Source organism: Lissotriton vulgaris, chromosome 11, assembly GCF_964263255.1.
Source record: "Lissotriton vulgaris chromosome 11, aLisVul1.2, whole genome shotgun sequence".
NCBI classification, from domain to species: Eukaryota; Metazoa; Chordata; class Amphibia; order Caudata; family Salamandridae; genus Lissotriton; species Lissotriton vulgaris.
The window spans coordinates 1,062,525,369-1,062,551,805 of NC_141699.1; the positions used below are offsets into that span (position 1 = coordinate 1,062,525,369).

At 39.9% G+C, this 26,437-nt stretch overlaps 1 protein-coding gene across 1 annotated transcript in view; it reads right to left on the bottom strand.

Annotated features, from left to right (window-relative positions):
• The window catches only part of LOC147684073 (dehydrogenase/reductase SDR family member 4-like), a 155,743-nt gene that overhangs the window by 9,322 nt on the left and 119,984 nt on the right, over positions 1–26,437 (bottom strand). The window contains exon 8 of the mRNA XM_086944943.1: positions 7,187–7,242. Coding sequence (XP_086801069.1) covers positions 7,187–7,242 — 56 coding nt within the window. The remainder of the gene's footprint in view (positions 1–7,186; positions 7,243–26,437) is intronic.

The following is a 26,437-nucleotide window of genomic DNA, read 5'->3' on the forward strand; positions in this document are numbered from 1 at the left end:
CGAGTGCTGAAATGGACTTGAAACCATATCTGGCGAACGTGCACATGAAATGCACGAACTGTGGAAAACTTCTTGTATACGGAGAGCAAAGCTTTACTCTAATTAAACACAAAATTGAGAGTCATAAATGCTCCAAGAAAAGTTAAATTTCTTCACTTTATTTGGATAGTATGACATACTGAAAAATGTCGTAGCAACTTTAAGAAATCAAAAGCATCATAACACTTGTTTCCAAAAAAAAAAGTTTTTTTCAGAACTAACTCTTTCTACCAAAACGTGCTCCAAGAGCATATTATGAGATGTTTTTTCGCCGCTTTATTTTAGTGCGAGACAGGGTGCGCGCACCCTCCTATCGCGTACAGGACCTGACACTTGCATGTGAAGTCATGTGACTTCAAAACAACACTTCTAATTGGTTCTTGGTACTTTCTATTCTGGAATTTACACGCAGCACTCCACCCACTTCCATCACTTTCTTTTCTACTCTCAAGAGAGAACAACGTCGAACATCTTCCCGAAGACTTCGCAGCAATGGCTACCGTTCCGCATTCATCTTCCGAATCTCAAGGAAATGAGCGACCACCTTTGACAAGAAAAACGGAGGCCACGCTATTACCATCAGAAGTAATCAGCACATCTTCCGGTGGACGACCTGTATCTCCATCGAGTGCTGAAATGGACTTGAAACCATATCTGGCGAACGTGCACATGAAATGCATGAACTGTGGAAAACTTCTTGTATACGGAGAGCAAAGCTTTACTCTAATTAAACACAAAATTGAGAGTCATAAATGCTCCAAGAAAAGTTAAATTTCTTCACTTTATTTGGATAGTATGACATACTGAAAAATGTCGTAGCAACTTTAAGAAATCAAAAGCATCATAACACTTGTTTCCAAAAATAAAAAAGTTCTTTTCAGAACTAACTCTTTCTACCAAAACGTGCTCCAAGAGCATATTATAAGATGTTTTTTCACCGCTTTCATTTAGTGCGCGACCGGGTGCGCGCACCCACCTATCGCGTACAGGCGTCAAGACACGCATGTGCAGTCATGTGACTTTAAAACAACACTTCCAATTGGTTCTTACTAGTTTCTATTCTGCAATTTACACGGAACACTCCACCCACTTCCCTGGAAAACCAGTTTATCGAAAAACTTTTAAAGCCTCCTCTTATGAAATATTCGACATCGTTCACATAGCAGAGTAGTAAATAGCACTATATACACTCCATCCCTTAATTATAAGAGACTTATTGCTATGTGAGAACAACTTTTGTTTTCACGCGATAATGTGAAATGCTGAGCCTGTTACAGAATTTTCTTTCACATATATGTTACTATTCTCCTTCGAGCACTAACACCGTAGAAAATACCACCAATAGCGGTGATATTTTTTACACCGAGAACGGGCGATTTGTATCGCTTAGAGCCCTTACAATTATAAAGTTTTATTTCCTAAGTCTCTGATCTCCAACTGTGCAACATGGCTCCCCTGTGTGTCGTAATAAGGTCCATAAACAAAAACTACAGGGCCAGCATTATACACATGCACAGAACCACAAAACGACAAGAGCCACCATGTTTATATATATCCTTAATATAATAAACCTCTGAGAATAAATACATATTTCCGTGGCACCCCATAAAAGAAATTTGGCGTCTTCTGACTCTGCTTCATTACCAAACACCCTAACCCCCCGCCCCTCTCACTCTTCACTAAACTCCACACTCCACCCCACCCGGACCCCTTATTACAAACCCCCAACCTACCCTCCCTGCCCAAGCCCACCATGAACCTCAAACCGCCCCTGGAAAACTTATAAGACACAGGATTACTAAAACTCAAAGAATAGGCAACAGGCAGATAATCTAAATAGAACATAAAGGCACATATTTTTTTCCATAATACTATTGAAAAACATGTTCTATTTTTTATAAATCTATCATGCATCTGACCCTCTAGAACCGCTTTCAAAACGTGAACTATAAACCTCTACTTTTCATTTTCAAACCATACACTTTCAATTACATTATTTTTTTTTTACAATTCATGTAATGTTACACACCTTTTCTAAAATACACCAGTACCTGTTATTTATAAGGATTTATTTTCAGTCTTCATCAGTGACACTTTCTTAACATATAATGAAAATCACTGTAACTTTTTAAACGACTATGCTAACGCGGTAAAAATAACCCTTCATTTGCTTTCCTTTAAGAATGCAGACTATCTACCCCACGCATGCATTTCTTGATCTTTGTATTTGGCAGCGAATACCGACCTTGAATCGGAAGACATGAACAAGAGCTCCATTGTCACATTTAAAACTGAACGTTGCATCTGCTCACACACATATCTTTCACTTAGCCAACATTCACAGGAAACAGCATTGATGTAAAAAAAAATTGACCTTGCTTTACAACTTGCTCAAATGACTCCCTTATTTTTTAACGCATCCTCTACTTCAAGAAAAGCTACTTTTTTGATAACTACTAAGCAATATATAAGTGACTAGACTCCTAGAAAATTTATCAAGTCATTCTGCTCCTCTCCACTGCATAGCCGGCTACCTAACTCTCTGGAGTTGCTATACAACCGGCAGTGCTGCGCCGTTTCCTTTACCATCTTGGGAAATTCAAAATGGATGTCCCTCCTGCCTTCGCAAACGAGCCGGACCACTTAGAACTATTTCGACAGAGAATGCTTCTGTACTACGGCACCTTACCACTCTCAACTTTGAATACTTCATATCGATTATCATTTCGATATTCGTATTTCACCTGTGTGCAGCCTGTATTTCATTGCCTGAGCTGTGATTTCACGTGGGCCCTGGATTTATGTCTCTGCAATTTGGTACCTCCTGAACCGAATTACAATCACCTCATGAATCCGTTACGTGATCATGAACAGCTTTGTTACAACGGAGGGTTTATGGCCTTTGCAGCGATACAAGGAGTTCTGGGTCATTGGAATATATTCGCAGCGGCGCAAGATTTCCTAACAGAGAGCTACATCGAAAACCCACCGAGCTGCCCTATGATGGTAAAAGACGCTCCAATAATGACAGATCATGAATGCTCCTTTCATCTTCTCAATTGGATGGCTGACATGTTTTCAGATGATAACAGTGATTTCCTGTTAGAAGCACTTGCTGCATACTTTGCCTACACAATGGACGGTTAAATCTTTCCTAACAGAGAACTACATCGAAAACCCACCGAGCTGCCCTCTGATAATAAAAGAGGCTCCGATTTTAACAGATCATGAGTACTGCTTTACTCTTTTCCATTGGATAGCTGACATACTTTCAAATGATAAAAGTGATTTCCTGTTACAAGCAGAAGCTACCTATTTTGCCTAAACAATGCTTTAATAACTCTTATACAAGCCATTGACGTCCTCATTTCCTTTTGCTTCCCTATATTCTTCACGTTCTTTTCCAAATTTTCTTCTGAAGAACAGACCTATTGGCTTTACTAACAGTGGACATTATGATTTCGTGTTGTTTAAATTTTGGTCTTTTATGTGGACTACATTTGTTTCTTCAGCTACTCGATTTTCAACTTTATTTTTTTACAGTCTAATCTCAACAATTCTATTGCATATCTTATCTAAGGTTATTTCAAACGTACTCGATGCAAAACTCGCTAATATATGCTACATGCACTCTAATTAATGTGTAAATTTTAAACGAGTTTTTTATAACTGTAAACGCCATTTCGCATCTCAACTGCTTATTTCCGCCTCACACGCCTCTGCTCCTTTAATTTTCTATAAAATTATTAATTTAAAATACTTTACAGAAAAATATGTTCTTTCAACAATATTTCCATTATTACTTGTGCTGTATTTCAAATGCAATACTGCAACCTTCAAAAGATATCTCAATACAGTAGTTCTCCTCAATACTGATTTGCGCACCATCCAACAGATTACATACATGCACCTCTCGCCATTTTGTCGCTTTTGGCGCCTTTTTTTCCCCGTACACAGTAACATAACACAAACTTGATAGTGCTTCGCATGTAGACAGCTGATTGATAAAGTAATGATGTATAACCACTTGCATTTTCATATATCGTTCCTAAACTGAAAGGCCAGAGACCTTCTTCCATTTATTAAAATATAATATACTTCCTTATAAGAGTGTACAATGTTTTTTTCCAACTATATTCATTTTTCTTCAACTATAGCGTTTGTATTCCATGTACTACTGACAATACCAATTACTGTGTTTTTTGCAATTTCTGTACTCATATTACATAATGATTTGCCTTTAAAACAGTACATTTCTAAATAAACATTTCTAATATTCACGGTTTCTCTTTTAATCCATAATCTCAACTGAAATGATTTCATATTGAAAAACTATTCATGGCTTCCACATAACCTTAACTGTAGTCACTGAGGACCTTATTTATGAAGACCTTCCGCCGCCGGTGCCTCATTTTTTAAAATGGGAAACAGTGACGCACCGGTGGCGCAAGGCCTTCATAAATAAAGTCCTGAATGTTTTCTTTTCTCGACCTCACTTACTGATACTAGAACCTGCAAGCCAATTACGGCCCGTGAACTCTTTCTTAGTAGGTCGCGCACCGTACAGACAGTTATACCACTGTTAAAAAAAATTTTTTACTGTTACCAAGCACCGCCACAGTTCCGCTTCACTCAGACTTAATCACTGCTCCCACGCTTCTACAGGCCAAACGCTATGTCGTATTTCTCTCCTTATCACCCTTTCATCTCCACAATAACAAACAGAACAGAACAGAGTCAGATACAGAGGCACCAAAGAGTGAACCCATCACCAACTGCCATCTCCGGCTGTTTCCATGGTTACACCTCATTCTGCACCTTGCTGAAGGCACAGGTCAAACGTTCATGTCTCAATGTTCTACAACAAACTAAGAAGACTATTTTCCCTCCAGAAACACCTGCCAATCCACAGCTCTGTTACATGTCTTGTTTTTTCACACCCAATAGTACTTTTCGTTTAACATAAACATTAACATGCAACGTACTGTTCAATCTCTACTTATTACAATCAACCAATCATTTTTTTTTTTAACCACACCCAGCCTCTTCCTTTTTCTTTATTTAGAATTTCAACTTCTAACTACCATTCCACTTCCAGAACCGATCGGAGGACGACTACAAATCCCTTGAAAATGAAGGTCTGGCTTATAGGACACAGTTATATTCACTGGAGTGAAAAATATGCAGTAAGCAGATGAATTTGCAACCTCGGCTTACCAAATGTACACATAACATGGATTGCCAAAAGAGGATTGAAATGTCACCAATTGATTCCATTGGTGAAAACTTTTATGCATCTCCCAGAACCAGACCTTATAATTGTGCACTGTATTGGGAACGATCTAGGCACAATCACTTGGGTAGGTCTGGAAATGCTTCTAAAAGACACCTTTCGACAATTGATGACACTTTTTCCTCGATCTGCCTTGGTATATTCCAATATATGCCAAAGACAGAAATGGAATTGGTCCAATCAACATTGTGCACAATTTGAGAAAGCAAGGAGACATGTAAATAAATCTGTTTCTGCGTTCCTCAGAGATTATAGCATGGGTTCTATTTACCACAACAACTTGTGATACCACATGCAAGACGTCTATAGGAGAGACGGTGTTTATTTCACGAATGAGGGAAACAGAGTCTTCCTCTGCAACATCAGGCTCTGCATCGGTACTTACTTATAAATGCAGAAAACACTCAATTAACACAATGGCTCTTTTCAGAGCCACCTTATATCTAAGCACTCAAACTTCTGATTTATCTCCATTTTCACACTCTTGTAAATAGGTGTGCGCCACCGGGTGCGGGCACCCCGTATTTTTTTTTCGGGGAAAAAATTATATCTTTTTGCGTTTAAGGGCCTTACTGCACACCCCGAGAAAAGCTACGCAGCAAAACAATCTCTACCTTCTCCCCTTTCCATGTTTCAACGCTTTGAAATGAACAATATATTTACTCGCAGTGACAAAATGGCGAACAAAACTTCCTGATTTCCTTCGAATCGAACGTTAACAGACGTCACGCAGCAAAAAAAAATTCCGCTCACGCGCAGCCGCTTGAGTGCGCGCACGCGTGCGCGCCTATAGATGTATAATTGACTTTAACTTTAATTTTCTCAACAACTACTGAACGGATTTACACCATTCCAAAAAAAGCGTAATCTGCGAACCGGACTCTACAGTTTTGCCAAATTTCTTATAAATCCATTCAGCCGTTCGACCTGTAGCCGAGTCTAAAGGTCCTATGGAAAATAACATGCAGAAAACACGTTTTGGGACCCCCCTTATAGCTCAGCCCCCACTTGACCAATCCCCCCCAAACTTTCAGGGAAGGAGCGCAGCAGACCGAGCCATCTTCTTTGAGAAATTCGCTAAGATTCTTCAACCAGGGCCAAAGTTATTCCAAATAGAATGTTGAGGATTTCCTATGGAAAACAATCCTAACTATAACTACCTACTGGCGACCGCCAGTAGGTAATATATATATATATATATATATATATATATATATATATATATATATATATATATATATATATATATATTTAAGCAAAAAAAGATACTTTCACTTGTGAGTAACTAAATTCTGAAAGAACTCCAGAACTAATCCTAGAAATCTGTGTGTCCCAGCTTCACCGGAATACTCGTGCAACTTCACTGTGAACTCCAAAACAAGTTGGGGTTTTACTCCAAAGGTTGGCCTAAGACTACCAAAGCAAATTATCAACATTTTCGAATATCAAGCACAAAGAGAAGAAAGAAAGGTTTCACAGAGTAATACTGATCTGAATGAGGAGGTTGGTGCTGTAACCTCTAAGTTGTACACATCAGTGAGGTTAAACTAATAAGGAAATAGAGTATAAAACTAGCAAGGATTTACTCAACGTATGTCTATATGATGGTGAAATGCTTAGAAATTAGAAAGTAATATCAGACCATTCAAGGTACCCATAAAAAGACATGTTGTTAGTCTTCACACTGATGAACAATGTTATAGGTAAGTAAAAAGCTACAGTTCGGAGCTCAAGCTAATATATATATGAAGTGTGGCTGACCACCCAAGAGATTTTTACTGCATGAGGAGATTTACTGCAGGCAGCTTAAAGAATGACTCGGATGGGATCAATCTTATGCAGAAGAAAAGTTACCTTAGGAATCCATAAACTTTGATCCAGTCTTTCAATAAAGCTTCATTAGCCCATGCCTGTATCAAGAAAGGATATAAAAAACAGTTCTAGGTTTATTAAAGGTCTCACAGTCACATAAAATGTTCCCAATTTACATATTTACAATTCATGGCCTTGCTTTTCATAAAAGTGCACCTTATGATCGGTAAGTGATCCTTTCGTTCATATACTGACCAAGACTTGATAAACAAATGAAGTCCAAATGTTTAAGTGCTTGATTAAATTATCATAGAAAATCCTCCACTGGAAAATACTACATATAGAGGAAAATCCAACAGTGGAATTTCTCCATCAAGGGTATACATGGATGGAGGAGATTCACCCAGTGGATGTCATCATAGATTAGGCATTTCCTTTAAAAATATTTAAAATGTCCATTACCAACAAACTCTACACCAGGCTTTAATGGTTCTACACCTTCTACACAATGCAAGGTCACAGATAGATATCATGTGGGGTCTGTGTCTCAAGTCTAGGCAGGAAATAAGAATGATAAATAGGCCTCTTACCTACCTTCCACATGTTTATGTTTCTATTTATCCAGGCATTCTATAAACATGTTTGTCATTTACAAATCAAATACCATTTGATAACAATATTTTCTATAATATTTTTATTAAAGGTTAATAAACATTTTTAATCTTCTGTATACTGTACTACAAGGGCATCCTGGTATAATAAAGTATAGAGGAAAGTCAACATCTTCAAGATAAAAAAGTAAAAATATTTATATTAAATATTAATGAAAAATTATTGTATGTATATATATATGTGCGCAGACTCCAGGGAACGCCACTTCCAATCCCAGCGCAACCCAGGACTAGCGAAGCAAACAGGAGACGGACCACAGCTCACAATTCACAGGTTGGTCTTTATTGCAGGAAAGGTTGGTAGGAAGAGGGAAAGACACGTTTCGGGCTCAAAAAGCCCTTGTTCACATGTATATATATGAAACACGAAAGTCCCAGCAGTGCGACCAACCTTCACAGCGGCGCCGAACCAGGAAATAGACTCCACAGGCAAGTGCTTAAGGGTGTTTAATTATAGCAACAGATGTCCAAATGACGCATTTCGGCCTTGATCACACATATATATCTATATATCACCACCAAAAAATCTAATAAGGCGCACACTCAGGAGACGTCAGCTAGTGCAGATTTATTGCTCAGTCATGATGCGTTTCGACAGTAAAACTGTCTTGATCACACACAGACGGATTAGTGAGAATGCATTCAATAGAAGTGCGTAAACACAAGCAAAGGACTCATGTGCAAGGAAACTGATGTGATGGCGCAAATCATCGGCCATCTTGTAGCATGTAAATACATAAATGAACATACTGCATTGTGTATGACAGCATCTTAGAATTAAGGCAAACTACAACACTCTGTAACGTTACAGTGATGCATGTGCGCAATAAATGACCTACATGATGTAAGCGCAAAGACCTAGGTAGGCATATCGATAGTATGTAATTTGCGCTCACAGTGTTGGTAAAAACAGCTGTGAGAGGAGAGACTGCGGCGTGCACAAAAGGCAGAAGTATGTGAAATCGCATAATCACCCCGGTAATGTAGACTCCATAGTGGACATGTGGGCACTATAAACAGCCATAGTGGCTGTGCACAACAACAAAATGCAGAGCCAATTTGCACGTGAGCTAGCAATCTAGATGGCGATGGGCACACAGTCCCTTGGGATGCATGCCGATGTAAGACGACGCACCCTTTGATTTGGAGCCGCGGCAGTTTGCGACTTGGCGGGAGGAGCTGTGACATATATATATATATATAGAAATATATATATATATATTATAAATATATAAATATATATATATATATATATATATATATATTTGTTTTCACCTCCTCTGAGTTTGCCGGGACACCATGACAGCGGTGCAAAGGGCAGGATCAGAGGTTATCCTGCATCCATAAAAGTTTTACAGCAAAAAGCACGTTTCTGCAATTGCACTCCGCTCCGATAAAATATCACATCCACGTAGAGTTGCAATGAAAGTTAATTTATTCCAGCATATACACTTGAGGGATGGAACAAAGCCAACGCGTTTCAGCGATCACCCGTGATCTAGGCGAGGTGTTTTTTTCAGTCAATATATATATATATATATATATATATATATACATATATATATATATATATATATATATACATATATATATATATATATATATATATATATATATATATATATAAGTTCATCAGCAGTGCATTGCAGGCGCGCTTGTTATAGTGAGTCCAACTTACTATAACGTTGGAATTTCTATGGTTTTATGTCAGTAAAATTTCCAGCTAACTACAACTGGTGTGAAACCTATGGTTTTTTTTCACTGAATTTACTAGGTTTTTTAAAATGCTAATTCCTAACTATTACTGGTGTGAAACCTATGGTTTTTTCAGTGAATGTATATATATATATATATATATATATATATATATATATATATATATATATATATATATATATATATATATATATATATATATATATATATATTTATTCTAACTGTAGAACAAAATAAAATATACTGAAGCACTACTAACTTAAGTTTGAAATGAATATGTAATTAATTTAAATTAATAACATACACAATATTGATCTGAAATTTAAATTAAAAATAGATTTCCACCTACATATTGTTTTTACTTATTGAATAATAATTAATAAGATTGATGTAAGAGATTACTTTTTAAAAATAATTATATTTCAATATAAAAGTCACATTTAGTTATAAATTTAAAATTGTTATCAAAACATTGTACAAATAAATATTAATTATGTTTTATTTTTAGATGTTTTAAACTACATATTTATTTATAATTTGAATAATTCAATATAAAGTTATCATATTTACAATGGGGTTTTATTTTAAGTCCCTCCCTCCATTATTGTCTATGTGAACATGTTGCAGTACCAGTGGTTGACCATCTGGGGGCTGGATTTAATCTAGCTCTGAACCGCAGTCATTTACTATTGTTTTGAGTCTCTTTTAGCAGTAGTAAGTTTAAAAGTGGAGTTTGGGAATAGCAATGAGCATACTCTTCTGGATGGGGGTGTAAGTCCCGGGCTAAACCCCACCCTAACATCCTTAAGCCCCTAGTTACCCCTTCTTAAACCCATCTCATTTATAAGTAGATTTAGCCACTTTTTCCAACTACTCCCCCTTGTCCCATCTACATTTACTTCAGAGTAGTAAACTTACATGTGTTAGACTCACCCCATTTAAAAGATAGGCGATTTGGAGGTAGGTAGAGATTTAGACCCATAGGCTTGGGAGTAGCATTTTGTAGTACTTTTGTATTACTATTGCAGTACTACTAAACAGACTACACCATCCAGTTTGTTAATAGGTCCCTAGGCATTACATTATTCTTAAAACGTATTCCTCCTCTGTACTACAACGATTCTACATACACACCACATCCCACCACACAGGAGGTTCAACATTCAACCAGACACTGGGTCTATCCATTCCATGCACTGTCCATAACTCACAATAAATCGCTCAATCCAGAATTTTACCTCTGTTGACCCCACTCATCCATTCTCCACAAGCACAGCAATTGACCTATTCATGGTATTTGCCCGTCATACACAATAAATGATGTTGAAACATGTTTTCAAGTTTTAAATACCATCAAGCCAAATTATTGTATCCAGATTATTGACTACCACACTGTAGAGAAAGTTGATATGTTAGCTCCACATCATTGAACCTTTACAATATGTATTGTTATGTGGATGCGAATCTACCTAGATGTGGAGTTAATAATGGCAAACCTATATTAATGATATATACTTAGCCTCACAGTATTGAGGTAGTTGATATTCTGGATACAAAAATATTGGAGGATGGCATTTTGTCAATCGGAATTGCGACATAAATTAACAATAAATCCATACACCCCAGATACTACCTTCATCCTACTTATTAAATATTCTACCCCCACATACTCTACATTATCACCAAATGCACTACATTCTTGCCACATGTATTACGGTATCCCCACATACAATATCTATCGACCCATACAATTCTTCTGTCTACCCCACGAACAATATTTACTCACCCAATGGATTTCGTCTTGCCATAACACACCATGCATCTACCTCCACTTCACAACATACAAGCATCCACCCAATAATCTTTGTATGATCCACTAAACACAAAACAGCAGCCCATCCAATGCACTGCCTCTACCAATCACATAAGCCACATGTGTTCACACTGTGCTCTAAATTACTTTACCTAGCACACAGTTTCAATCATCTCATGCTATCCAATCATCTACCTAAGGTTCTAAATACATCACCACTTCGATGATACATAGAAAGCACACCCACCATCAATCATCCAAAGGATTTGACCCATAAACTTCACCCATTACCTACAACACACTTTGCATATCACTTATCATCCTTGTGCTCTTCACCAAGTCACTCGGTGATTTACAATCACCAAAAATCACACACATCACACCTATAAATGGAAAACCGAAGTTGTGGGTCAAACCCATTTTTTAGGAATCTATGAGCTGTCTTGAACAGAAAAAGATGCATGATGCATAGTTAATTAATGATTTGCTAAAGTCATTACATACTGGGCTTCTTCTAGTATATCTGGGAGTTTTACTCAGCTTTGGGATGAGTAAAAGTGGGATAAGGAGTTGTAGATTTTCTATGAAGTGTGTCTACAATGTCTGTTTAATGTAACTAGTTTATCAGTATTGCCCAGAGAGCCCCACTGCATGTGTATCAGATATCCGGACTTTTATTTTTGCCCTGGCATCATGATAACTTAAGCATGTGCCTAAAGCTCTGGTCCTGTCCATAACAGTGTGAAGTCCGGGACCTGTCCTACAGCCCAGAGGGACACATCAAGTGTACCGTCATTGTAGGCAATAGAATATTGCCCCTGTATTCGGTTTAGCACTGTTTCTCAGAATAGTGTAACCACACCTGTTATCTGTGAGTAAGGCCTACTGGCCAAGTTTTGTTAAGTTCTACTATTTTGTGTATGCCTGAATGGGTGGATTAGGAGCTGGTGGGACACCCTTGAAAGAATAGTGGAAGAAGTGGTAGAGGGAGTAGTAGAGGGAGTGCAAAGGGTGTCGAGCTTTAAAAACGTAAACTATAATCTATACCACTTTGTTCCAGTTCCAAGTCCCTTATAACGAGGGAAGAGAGAGCTCCACAGCATACTCAAGGCAGGACTGGTTTCTGCCTGTCAGACAGTCTCACAGTTTTGAAGGGTCATCACCTGAAATCTACACTTTCTGGTCTTCTACCTATGGGTCTGCTCGGAAACAATCTAGCTGCTAAGCATGGGAAGGATCTTGTTTCGCCCAACAGGAGGAAGGACTGTCCTGGAGGAGAGAGGCCCATGGAATCCCTGGCATCTGTGGGGCACCCAGTGAGAGCTGACTGCACAAGAGCAAGCAAGGGAGGGACAGTGTGAGTTGTGTTCCCTCACAGTCTCCCATCCATGTTCTTAAAGGGCACAATAACTGCATGATCAACATGGACCAAGCCAACTCGACTATGATGCGATTGCAAGGTAAGATATTTTATTTATTTTACATTCGCTATGCCGTCATTTGTCATTTTCACCGCCCGCCCAATCCTGCTTATCTGCATGGACCGCCACTGGTCTGCTAGTATTCATAGCAGTACAAGTTGGGGCTAAGGTTAGCTGACTTCACCCTGAGTGGGGAACACCAGTGTCACTCAAGCAAAATATTTAGAAAGTGTATTTTAAAGTTACTTCCTAATTTCCTGACTTATGGCATATATCAGACCATGCTTCATCAGTGAAATGGACTGAAAGTTTGCCACTATTGGGCTCAGAGGTTGCTCAAAGTCACAGCCAAAAAAAGGACAGTTAATTATCACTGTTTCCAATCTGGAGACCATATTCCTAAAGTGACCCCATGTACAGAGGGATACACAGATCTGGGCAGATTGTTAAGTCACCAGTGTGAGGCACAAACTGGAACCAATGAAGTGCCTAAGTTGTTTGTACTTCTACCACTAAGATTGGCAAAGGTCATATTGCAGGGATACTACTAAGAATGTCTTCAATTTATTGTTTGCATAAAAGTTCTGAATCCGACCAATGAACAATTTAGCCCCCAGTCAAGATTGTCCTATTGTCCCGGATAGGAGACTCCTTATGTGAATGGTTGCACACCTTAAGGTGTTTGTGGACTGTGTGCCATGCCTGTACAGAGTATTGTGGAATAGGGTTGCACCCTGCAGCATTGCCCTTGCCTTTCTCATATATAATAACCATGTCCCCTGCAATAGATAACTGATTCTTTTCTAAACCCACCAAGGTAGATTCATAAGCGCAAGTTGATAGCAATCCCTAGGAGCATTGCATTTGATGTGCTAGGTAGTAACCACAAATTTAGAGTATCAAAGACCCCCAGATGACATTTTGGCATTCAGTTTTCAAAATTCTTATTTCTATGTTTTGTCAGTGTGCATAAAAACCTGTTTTTATCAAGGACCCAATTTTACTCAAAATGGATTAGGGAAGGATAACAGGGATCATTGCAAATACATAATTGAACCTAAGTGCCACAGTTAGCTTCACTATCTGAACCTTGCCCCAAAGTGATAACTATGAAGAGGACCACCTAAGGAAGTCATTAGCTGGCTTCTACATCAGTGGACATAAGCTCTCTGGCATAATTTGTGTTATATTCCTGTGAAGCAGGATACCAAGATACTCATACCTTTTGGGACCCATTTAAAGGGAAACCTTCCCAAGATGGCCTGTGAGTGAATATTGCAAATTCAGCAAATGGCAGAGACTCACACTTTCACCTGCATATACAGTACCAAGAGAAAAGTGGAAATTCGGATATCAAATACACAATCTTAGGGATGATCGAGAACTGTGATCGCGATAAAGTAATGAGGATGTCATCAGCAACAGAAAAAGAGCTTCTGTTTCCACTAATTATGTTTATTTGCAAAACTGCCTGCAAATGATATTTGTTGCTTTGACTGATTTTAGATCTACAAGAGAAACAATCACATAGAGAGGAGATATCCCTGTCTGCCCCGCTAATTTTAAACATGCCTGAGAAAAATCTCCAACAACTGACCTGCACTGTTGGCTTGATCGACAGCCATTTAAACGTCCTCCAAAATCTCAGACCTACCATCCTCAATTCGAAGTCCTTAAGATGTATTCCCATTTAACCTGATCAAAAGCCTTTTCAGAATTTAAAGAAAGTGCTGTTCTGTCATCATGGTCTTTTCTGACCTGCCTCATTAAGGGCCAAATGTATCAAAAATGATTTTTGTGATTCTCAAACTGCGATTTTTAGCAAATCTCAATTAGAGAATCGCAAAATGCAATGTATGTAGGATTTGCTAAAAATTTTGCGAATCCTACATATTCCTTATTTGCAAATCGCAATTTGAGATTCGCAAATACGGAATTCCTTCCCATTCATTCCTGAGGGCTACGAGACCCATGGGAATGAATGGGAAGATATTCTCAATTTGCGATCGCAATTAGAGAATCGCAAATTGAGAATGCATTTTCATGGATGCCAGGGTGTCAAAAGGACCCTGTTACTCCCCTGAAATATGTATGTGTGCACATGTGGCGCACATATATGCCCTAAGGGCATGTATGTGTGCCACATGGCACTTTGAAAAATGCAAAAAAGTGCATTTTTCAAATAAACTGCAAATTACCACCAACTTGAAGCTGGTGGTAATTTGCGATTCCTTATGGCCAAATCACACTTTTTCTGAGCTTCCGACATTGCATTTAAGGAATTGCAATTTGCGAATCCTTAAATGCAACTGCAAAATAGGTTTTCTTGCTCATACATTGCACACAGCTAAATTGCGATCCAAACCGCTGAAATTCTGCGAATTTTTGCATTTGCACTCACAATTTAGCTTGATACATGTGCTCCTAAGTGAATTATGGGCCTCATAGTGTTCTCAGGACATCTGCTTGAAATGAAACCAGTGTTTTTTTATGGACATTAGATAGTATCACTGTTCACAGTCTTCTGACCATTACCTTTGCTTGCATTTAATAATGACATTGGCCTGTAGCTGGTACACTTTAGAGGGTCTTTATTCAGCTGGGGATAAGCAAGATGAACAGTTGATTAAATTCATGGCATAAGGGTCCATGGACTTTGCTTCCCTAAAGACCCTGCATTGGTTCTGGGCCACTTTAGCATTGTTGATTTTACATAATTTGGTAGGAAGTTTATCATCCCAAGGCCCTTTTTTATCATCCATGTCGTGCAGTATCTCCTCCTCAGAAATGCTGCCCTCTGAGGCATCGCAAGCCTTTTCCATTAAACAAGGCCACCCCATCCAAGAAAGAAGATTGACTTGAATCACAGTTTGGTTGCAAACATACAGTTGGGCGAAGAGCCAGGCAAATTCACTCAATTTGTCAATCAGATAAAAAAACATTACATTTTCATAACTGATTGTTGCAGAGATGATCAACAGAGATTCCTATTGTTATGAGGATAGGCAAGCAAGCTTCCCACCTTTTGCCCAAACTCATAATACTTCCTATTCAAGTGATGCAAAGAATACTCAGCCTGTCTAGTAAGCAAAGCATTCAGATCATATTTTCTTTTCGTCAAATTTCTTAACAGGGTGGGTGTGAGTGTGATAACGTCTTGTAACCACCCTGTCTAGATCCTGCTGAGTCCAAACAGTTGGCAGGTAGTGTATAGTAGAATATTTCATAATTCTGCCTATTATATGCCTGGCCTACAGCACGAAGCATCTGAAAAGAGGCCTCATTTTCTGCCATGAAGACCATAAGCAAAGATCTTTTTCTCTTTATCATGAGCCATTTTACGCTGAAAGGTATTCATGTACCAATATGTTACCCATGAAATATTAAGACTCAGATCAAAGTGTAGAACAATCAGAGACTGGTCAGAAATGACTTTCTGAAGGTTGGTGCAAGTTACCACATATGGAGTGGAGTCTGCTGATATCAGAACATATTAAATATGTGTGTACATGCTCTGCACAGATGAAGTAAAAGCGGATTCTCTTTATATTAGATTCCTAAATCTCCAGATGTCAGGAAGTGCACGACCACCCAAGAAATCTATGTCCCTGGTATTACTAACAACCGGGGCGCTAGACCTGTTGATGACAGTATCCAACGTTATATTCCTACCAGAATCCATTCCAACCTACTGACTTGTGTAGGAGTTCGAGATACCATAGGAAAAATGATAGCTCAGGACCTGTGAGTGCATATTCTGAACCAATCACCTGAATCCTTTCCTGCATAGATGTCTTTACTAGTGCAAACCTCCCACCTGGAGGAGTCCACACTTCCAGAAGAGACATTGGTAATGATTTATTTTCTGCTCAATAAAGGCATGCCACATCTTTTGTAAGCAGTTATTCCAGAAGTACAAAACTCTGAACCCAAATAGTAGGGACTCCTGGAACCTGGCATACCATTTCTACAGATTTTTCTCCTTTGCCCATACTTCCAATGGCTGAAAACTGAAAAACATCTGAATGTCTTTGAAATATTTTTTCTGTCTTCTTGGATTGCATCATACTATAATTTCTTATACAGATACTAAATATACTTTTTAGGAAGTTTTGTGGAAGTCAATGATAAATGAAAACAATAATTGTTCTGGCTAAAAACCTCGCTCAAATGACAGAGAGAGAGAGAGAGAACTGATAAAAAAAGTCTTCTATTACTGTAATGCCTTTCAAGGTATTATGGCTCCTTATATATCAACTGAGGAGTTTTCGTAAAATATTAAAACTCACAATGCTATAAAGGTTTCATCTTTGTTGTTTGTGCAGGAATTTCATCCAAGAGTGTTCTAACCTCTTTTCTTACTGAACCTTTTGTTCCTGTGACTACTGATGATTTATATTTGTTAGACAAGCACAGGCAGCTTCCTTCCGAAAGCCTACGCCATTCAAAGGTCAAGATGTAAGAACATGTTGATAAATAAACATCAAATTCCTTCAACACCTTAAGTGCTGATGACGGAACCGCTCCGTCATCAGCGTCGGTTGCGCTGAGCTTATGACGGAGAAGAAAATTTACCTATGCCTCTATACACATAGTTGCAACATTTAATGTAATCAAAGAGTAAACCACACTGTTAGTAAACTCAGACAATTGATTTATGTCAGTTATTTATCGAAACTCATAAATGATTCATACATTTGTGGCAAGAGAAAAATACATAGTCAACTTGACATTGAGCACACAAAGAGAGATTTTTGCAAGGGATAAAGCGAAACAAACAATATATGAACCAAAATTGTGTAGATTATCGTGAACAAATCAACAACAAGTGCAAATACATTGTACACAGTGAGTAAATTGTGTCAAAACAACAAACAACAGTTTTTCAAAAGTTACATAAGACTCAGAAAAAGCTGCGGGGGTACGTCTTATTCAATGCTTGCCCCATTGCCTGTAACACTATTGATTATGAATGCTATATTGTGTACAGGACAATAAATTATAGAACCCAACATGAATTGGGACCAGCCCAGAGTTTTGGGCAATAATGATGAATGCCAACGCGTTTCGAATGCCAATGTATGGTTCATCGGATTCTCATCAGGGCGTGGATTGAATCCATTTGAAACTGTTGGGGAAGAGGAACAAGGGATTTAATTAAAAACTGGGATTTTGAATTAAGGAAGCTTATCCCAAATGAATGCTTCATCTGTTGTAACATACCTTGAGCGACCAAAATGTTTTGGTCAGTTGGGTCTTTATTTGTGGAGACAGTTATCCTAAGCCGTGGAAGTCAACCTGTAATTTAGTGACATTGGCATAATCAGTACTTGTTCCATGAAGTACAGGCAGGCACTGGTGTGTGCATGCGTTATGAACAATTATTACCTCTATGTTAGGAGCAGCCGCTCCGAGGTTGAGGCTACAGAAGGCGCAGTTAACCATGTAATGATTTCCCTTTTGGTATGATCTGTAAACACAAAGGGATTGTGTATTTAGCGAGGGGAAATTAGTGTCTCGTGACATGTAGCGTTTGATAAAAAGGCTTATCTTACTTGTGTCCGTTAGCCAAAAAAAACGAGCTCTTCGTCGAGTTCTGTAAAGAAACGGAAGAGAGCGGGGAGCTGATGAATGCCCTGTGTTTAAGTTTCCAGTTGTAGAAAAATAACATTGCGCCGGTTGGCGTCTTACCGTGAACTTGGACCCTCAGAGCATCGGGTCACCCGTCTGTTGCGACGGAATCGTCTCTCATGAGAAATTAATTCTGGAAGGAGGGCAGAAAACCGAGCGAGTTAGTGCACGGTCATGCTCAAACAAGCGCGTGTGTGTGCGCTGGTGGCTCAAAAAGGGTCTTACCTGAGTTGTTTGGAAAACGTTTCTAATGTTTGGGTTCTGGAAGGACACAACAGCTCGCCGCTGCGAGTCAAATGGACTAAGTTAGAAAGTTTGTCACATGATACCGGGAACCAATCGGCTCCGGGGACCCTCTAGCTAAGGGTTATGGGACATGTAGTTCTACAGAAAAGAATTATATTCTAGTGACTTCGCTGAGGACGTTGAGTCCATTATTGACAGTGTTGAATTTCATAATAAGGTAGGCCTCCTTACGTAATAATGCTGCCTCAATGTCCTGGATGTACTGTTTAGGGTCCGCCCATGCAAGGACCGTCCATTTGAAATCAAGTTCCCCATGGTCATGGCTCATGAAATGTTCTACCATGGGTGCTGAGCACACCTTTTTCTTGATTCGGGATCGGTGTTGTGTGATGCGTGAGTTGATAGGTTGACAGGTTTTGCCTATGTACACTTTGTCACAGGGACAAACCACGGCGTAGATAACATTTTTTGTGCGACAATTAGTGAAACTGTCATGTTTCCAAGTGACCCCGTCATGGTCAAATGTATTACCTTCCAAGGTAGAGGAACACGAAATGCAATTGCCACACTTGTGGTGCCCGCTTATAGGTTTTAGTTTCCATTGTGAAAGCAAATCACTTTTGGGTTTCGGAATATAGCTGTCTGCTCGAATCAGTTGTTGACCAATGCTTTTGTTCTTGCGCATGGCAAAAATGGGCTTTTGTAATGGACTTGGTAAATCTTCCAATAAATGCCAATTGTTTAAAATAATACGTTTGAACTGATTCGTGTGTGCTCCAAAAGTTGTGACACACACCAACTCAGCCTGTTCATTTTTGTCCTTTTTCATCAGGAGATTTTCCCTGGCAGTGCATCTCGCTCGTTTTTTTGAATGGTTAAGGAGTTTTTTAGGGTAGCCCCTTTTGGCCATTTCTGCGCAAAAGTTTGTGGCATGTTGATCAAAATCCGATATCTCAGTGCAATTTCTTCTTATTCGTAACAGTTGCCCAAAAGGAAGGTTTTCTTTCAGGCACTGTGGATGCGAGCTTTTAAAGTGAAGAATGGTGTTTCTGTCAGTGAGTTTTTTGTGTAGGGTCGTGGTTAGGGTGTTTTCGCGGACCCCTACTGTGATGTCCAAAAAAGTCATTTTGCTTGTGCTAAATTCAATAGAGAAGCTGATGTCTCTATGCCTGGAGTTTAGCCAATTATAGAACTGGTCTAGTTCCGTCTGGCTCCCCTGCCACAGGAGCCAGACGTCATCAATGTATCTTAACCATTGGGTAATATGGCCAGAAATTGGATTATTCTCGAATATGAATGTTTGTTCATATTGTGCCATATACAAAACCGCCATCTCAGGTGCATATGGACAGCCCATAGCGATGCCCTTTATTTGGATAAAAAACGCATTCTCAAACTTGAAATAGTTGCTGCGTAATGTGATTTCAGCCAATGACAGGATGAAGGAGGTGGGGACCCGGTGCGGTCTTTCACGTTGTTCAAGATATATTTCCAAGACCTGCAATGCTTCGTCCTGAGGGATTTGGGTGTATAGTGAGGTGACATCTAGTGTCACCATCAACTGAGTTGTTTGATCAAATGATTGTCCCTCTATCTTATTGATGAAATCTGTTGTATCTCTGAGATACGACTTGACCTGCGGTAGAAAGGGTTTGAGAAAAAAGTCAATGTATTTTGAGACCGGTTCCAGTGCGGAATCGCACCCCGACACAATGGGTCGGCCAGGCGGTGTTTTGTCATTTTTGTGTATTTTTGGTAAAAAATACAGGACAGGTGTCCTTGGTGTTTTTTTGTTTAAGAACTCAAATTCCTTAGGGCCTAGGAATCCCTCATCAAGTCCTGTCTTAGTTATGTTAGCAATTTTGCATTGTATTGCATGAACAGGGTCCTCCTTGAGTGGTCTGTACCAGTCTGAATTGTTGACATGCGCTGATCCTTCCTCTAAGTACATGGTGCGGGGCCAAATCACGACTGCCCCACCTTTGTCTGCTTGCTTTATTAAAATGGACGTGTCGGATTTAAGATTTTGAATAGCAGATGTTAAACCTTTTGACATGTTCTTATTGACGAAATGTTTTTGTTTCTCAAGTTTTGAGAGGGAGGAAAGAACGGCTTGTTCAAAGGCCACGACCTGTTTCGGAATGTTTTGGGTCGGAGTAAATCTGGATTTGACCCTAAGCCCAGTGGTTTCTGAATTAGACATCACTTCTGAGTCCGCGAAAAACACCTTCAACCTAATCTTGCGGCAAAAGTCTAAAGCCTCTAATTTAAGTTGGGTGAAGTCAGTTCTTTTATTGGGGACAAACTTGAGGCCCAGGGATAGAAGTGTTATTTCATCCTGAGTCAGTTGCTTATCTGAAAGATTAACTATGGCTGATTTCTCTAGCTCTTGTAAGTTTTGTTGCGCGTGCGCATCTCCCATGGCTGTTTGAAGCGGACCCGTGACTGTCCGCCTCTGCCTAAAAAAGGAGTTGATGCAGCAGCCCCTCGTCTTTTTGGATTATCTTGTCGAGACTCAGATGACGAGTCAGACGATGTTGTGTCTGAGAAAGTAAGGAATCTGTTCCTAGATCTGCCTTGGAATGATGTTAACGCTCCTCTTGATTCACCTGACGTATAAAAATCCTCCTTCAAGAATGGGTAGACTTGTTCCAATTTGAAGGATTTAGAGTCCCTTTCAAATTGGGCTACTTTAGCGTTAAGTGTGTTGTCCTTAAAGAGTTGTAATAGTCCCAGCTTTCAAGTGTTTAAGTAAAAAGTGGCCATGTAGTTCGGTTCGAATGTGTTTCTCTGTCACTCCATTGCGGGGGACAAGTCTCCTGCATAGTATGGCAGAGAAAGACACGCTGTCCTTTACGGAGAGCCACATTGCGAGTCTTATTGAATCATCCCCTTTCTCCAACATAACATTAAGTACCTCAGCCAAACAGCAAAATGAGGCAGACAAATTGACCCGTCTTCAAAAGAAACACATTCAAACCGAACTACATGGCCACTTTTTACTTAAACACTTGAAAGCTGGGACTATTCCTTGGGGACTCCAGGTAAAGAATATCCCGGTGATTTTCACCGAGGACGCAGATTACAAAAAAGGATTTAGTCAGATTAATACCAAATGCAGTCGGGACCTCATGGTCCACACCATACAGACAGCCCAACGTATCTGCAGCCAAGAAGAAAAAGAAATAGAGGAGTTAATCAAGGCCATATCTGACAACCAAACGGTGACTGAAGCTAAGAATCTTTTAGATAAGATTGAAAAAGAAATACAACTCTTTAAGGACAACACACTTAACGCTAAAGTAGCCCAATTTGAAAGGGACTCTAAATCCTTCAAATTGGAACAAGTCTACCCATTCTTGAAGGAGGATTTTTATACGTCAGGTGAATCAAGAGGAGCGTTAACATCATTCCAAGGCAGATCTAGGAACAGATTCCTTACTTTCTCAGACACAACATCGTCTGACTCGTCATCTGAGTCTCGACAAGATAATCCAAAAAGACGAGGGGCTGCTGCATCAACTCCTTTTTTAGGCAGAGGCGGACAGTCACGGGTCCGCTTCAAACAGCCATGGGAGATGCGCACGCGCAACAAAACTTACAAGAGCTAGAGAAATCAGCCATAGTTAATCTTTCAGATAAGCAACTGACTCAGGATGAAATAACACTTCTATCCCTGGGCCTCAAGTTTGTCCCCAATAAAAGAACTGACTTCACCCAACTTAAATTAGAGGCTTTAGACTTTTGCCGCAAGATTAGGTTGAAGGTGTTTTTCGCGGACTCAGAAGTGATGTCTAATTCAGAAACCACTGGGCTTAGGGTCAAATCCAGATTTACTCCGACCCAAAACATTCCGAAACAGGTCGTGGCCTTTGAACAAGCCGTTCTTTCCTCCCTCTCAAAACTTGAGAAACAAAAACATTTCGTCAATAAGAACATGTCAAAAGGTTTAACATCTGCTATTCAAAATCTTAAATCCGACACGTCCATTTTAATAAAGCAAGCAGACAAAGGTGGGGCAGTCGTGATTTGGCCCCGCACCATGTACTTAGAGGAAGGATCAGCGCATGTCAACAATTCAGACTGGTACAGACCACTCAAGGAGGACCCTGTTCATGCAATACAATGCAAAATTGCTAACATAACTAAGACAGGACTTGATGAGGGATTCCTAGGCCCTAAGGAATTTGAGTTCTTAAACAAAAAAACACCAAGGACACCTGTCCTGTATTTTTTACCAAAAATACACAAAAATGACAAAACACCGCCTGGCCGACCCATTGTGTCGGGGTGCGATTCCGCACTGGAACCGGTCTCAAAATACATTGACTTTTTTCTCAAACCCTTTCTACCGCAGGTCAAGTCGTATCTCAGAGATACAACAGATTTCATCAATAAGATAGAGGGACAATCATTTGATCAAACAACTCAGTTGATGGTGACACTAGATGTCACCTCACTATACACCCAAATCCCTCAGGACGAAGCATTGCAGGTCTTGGAAATATATCTTGAACAACGTGAAAGACCGCACCGGGTCCCCACCTCCTTCATCCTGTCATTGGCTGAAATCACATTACGCAGCAACTATTTCAAGTTTGAGAATGCGTTTTTTATCCAAATAAAGGGCATCGCTATGGGCTGTCCATATGCACCTGAGATGGCGGTTTTGTATATGGCACAATATGAACAAACATTCATATTCGAGAATAATCCAATTTCTGGCCATATTACCCAATGGTTAAGATACATTGATGACGTCTGGCTCCTGTGGCAGGGGAGCCAGACGGAACTAGACCAGTTCTATAATTGGCTTAACTCCAGGCATAGAGACATCAGCTTCTCTATTGAATTTAGCACAAGCAAAATGACTTTTTTGGACATCACAGTAGGGGTCCGCGAAAACACCCTAACCACGACCCTACACAAAAAACTCACTGACAGAAACACCATTCTTCACTTTAAAAGCTCGCATCCACAGTGCCTGAAAGAAAACCTTCCTTTTGGGCAACTGTTACGAATAAGAAGAAATTGCACTGAGATATCGGATTTTGATCAACATGCCACAAACTTTTGCGCAGAAATGGCCAAAAGGGGCTACCCTAAAAAACTCCTTAACCATTCAAAAAAACGAGCGAGATGCACTGCCAGGGAAAATCTCCTGATGAAAAAGGACAAAAATGAACAGGCTGAGTTGGTGTGTGTCACAACTTTTGGAGCACACACGAATCAGTTCAAACGTATTATTTTAAACAATTGGCATTTATTGGAAGATTTACCAAGTCCATTACAAAAGCCCATTTTTGCCATGCGCAAGAACAAAAGCATTGGTCAACAACTGATTCGAGCAGACAGCTATATTCCGAAACCCAAAAGTGATTTGCTTTCACAATGGAAACTAAAACCTATAAGCGGGCACCACAAGTGTGGCAATTGCATTTCGTGTTCCTCTACCTTGGAAGGTAATACATTTGACCATGACGGGGTCACTTGGAAACATGACAGTTTCACTAATTGTCGCACAAAAAATGTTATCTACGCCGTGGTTTGTCCCTGTGACAAAGTGTACATAGGCAAAACCTGTCAACCTATCAACTCACGCATCACACAACACCGATCCCGAATCAAGAAAAAGGTGTGCTCAGCACCCATGGTAGAACATTTCATGAGCCATGACCATGGGGAACTTGATTTCAAATGGACGGTCCTTGCATGGGCGGACCCTAAACAGTACATCCAGGACATTGAGGCAGCATTATTACGTAAGGAGGCCTACCTTATTATGAAATTCAACACTGTCAATAATGGACTCAACGTCCTCAGCGAAGTCACTAGAATATAATTCTTTTCTGTAGAACTACATGTCCCATAACCCTTAGCTAGAGGGTCCCCGGAGCCGATTGGTTCCCGGTATCATGTGACAAACTTTCTAACTTAGTCCATTTGACTCGCAGCAGCGAGCTGTTGTGTCCTTCCAGAACCCAAACATTAGAAACGTTTTCCAAACAACTCAGGTAAGACCCTTTTTGAGCCACCAGCGCACACACACGCGCTTGTTTGAGCATGACCGTGCACTAACTCGCTCGGTTTTCTGCCCTCCTTCCAGAATTAATTTCTCATGAGAGACGATTCCGTCGCAACAGACGGGTGACCCGATGCTCTGAGGGTCCAAGTTCACGGTAAGACGCCAACCGGCGCAATGTTATTTTTCTACAACTGGAAACTTAAACACAGGGCATTCATCAGCTCCCCGCTCTCTTCCGTTTCTTTACAGAACTCGACGAAGAGCTCGTTTTTTTTGGCTAACGGACACAAGTAAGATAAGCCTTTTTATCAAACGCTACATGTCACGAGACACTAATTTCCCCTCGCTAAATACATAATCCCTTTGTGTTTACAGATCATACCAAAAGGGAAATCATTACATGGTTAACTGCGCCTTCTGTAGCCTCAACCTCGGAGCGGCTGCTCCTAACATAGAGGTAATAATTGTTCATAACGCATGCACACACCAGTGCCTGCCTGTACTTCATGGAACAAGTACTGATTATGCCAATGTCACTAAATTACAGGTTGACTTCCACGGCTTAGGATAACTGTCTCCACAAATAAAGACCCAACTGACCAAAACATTTTGGTCGCTCAAGGTATGTTACAACAGATGAAGCATTAATTTGGGATAAGCTTCCTTAATTCAAAATCCCAGTTTTTAATTAAATCCCTTGTTCCTCTTCCCCAACAGTTTCAAATGGATTCAATCCACGCCCTGATGAGAATCCGATGAACCATACATTGGCATTCGAAACGCGTTGGCATTTATCATTATTGCCCAAAACTCTGGGCTGGTCCCAATTCATGTTGGGTTCTATAATTTATTGTCCTGTACACAATATAGCATTCATAATCAATAGTGTTACAGGCAATGGGGCAAGCATTGAATAAGACGTACCCCCGCAGCTTTTTCTGAGTCTTATGTAACTTTTGAAAAACTGTTGTTTGTTGTTTTGACACAATTTACTCACTGTGTACAATGTATTTGCACTTGTTGTTGATTTGTTCACGATAATCTACACAATTTTGGTTCATATATTGTTTGTTTCGCTTTATCCCTTGCAAAAATCTCTCTTTGTGTGCTCAATGTCAAGTTGACTATGTATTTTTCTCTTGCCACAAATGTATGAATCATTTATGAGTTTCGATAAATAACTGACATAAATCAATTGTCCGGGTTTACTAACAGTGTGGTTTACTCTTTGATTACATTAAATGTTGCAACTATGTGTATAGAGGCATAGGTAAATTTTCTTCTTTTGCATATTAATGGGCCCTACCTACCCTCTTCCCTACTGGGCCAAACCCCTCCTTGTTCCTCATCGAGCTTATGACGGAGCGGTTCCGTCATGGCCCGCCCACCGCTCATGCGCGGCGCGAATTCCGCGCCTGCGCTGAGCGTTCTATTGAGCGGGCGGGGCCATGACGGAACCGCTCCGTCATAAGCACAGCCCAACCGACGCTGGTGACGGAGCAGTTCCGTCACCAGCATGCGCCCGCCGCTCTTCCGCCCCGCCCCCTTAGCACTGCGGCAGAATGGCCGCCGCAGTGAAGGGGTTAAGGGCCTGATTTAAAGTTTGGTGGATGGGTTACTCCATCACAAATGTGACGTATATCCAGTCCGCCTTACTACACTTCATAGGATATAATGCACCTGTAATAAGACAAACAGGATATCTGTCACATTTGTGATGGAGTAACCTATCAGCCAAACTAAAAAAGGCTTCTCCTGGAAAGAAGGTTT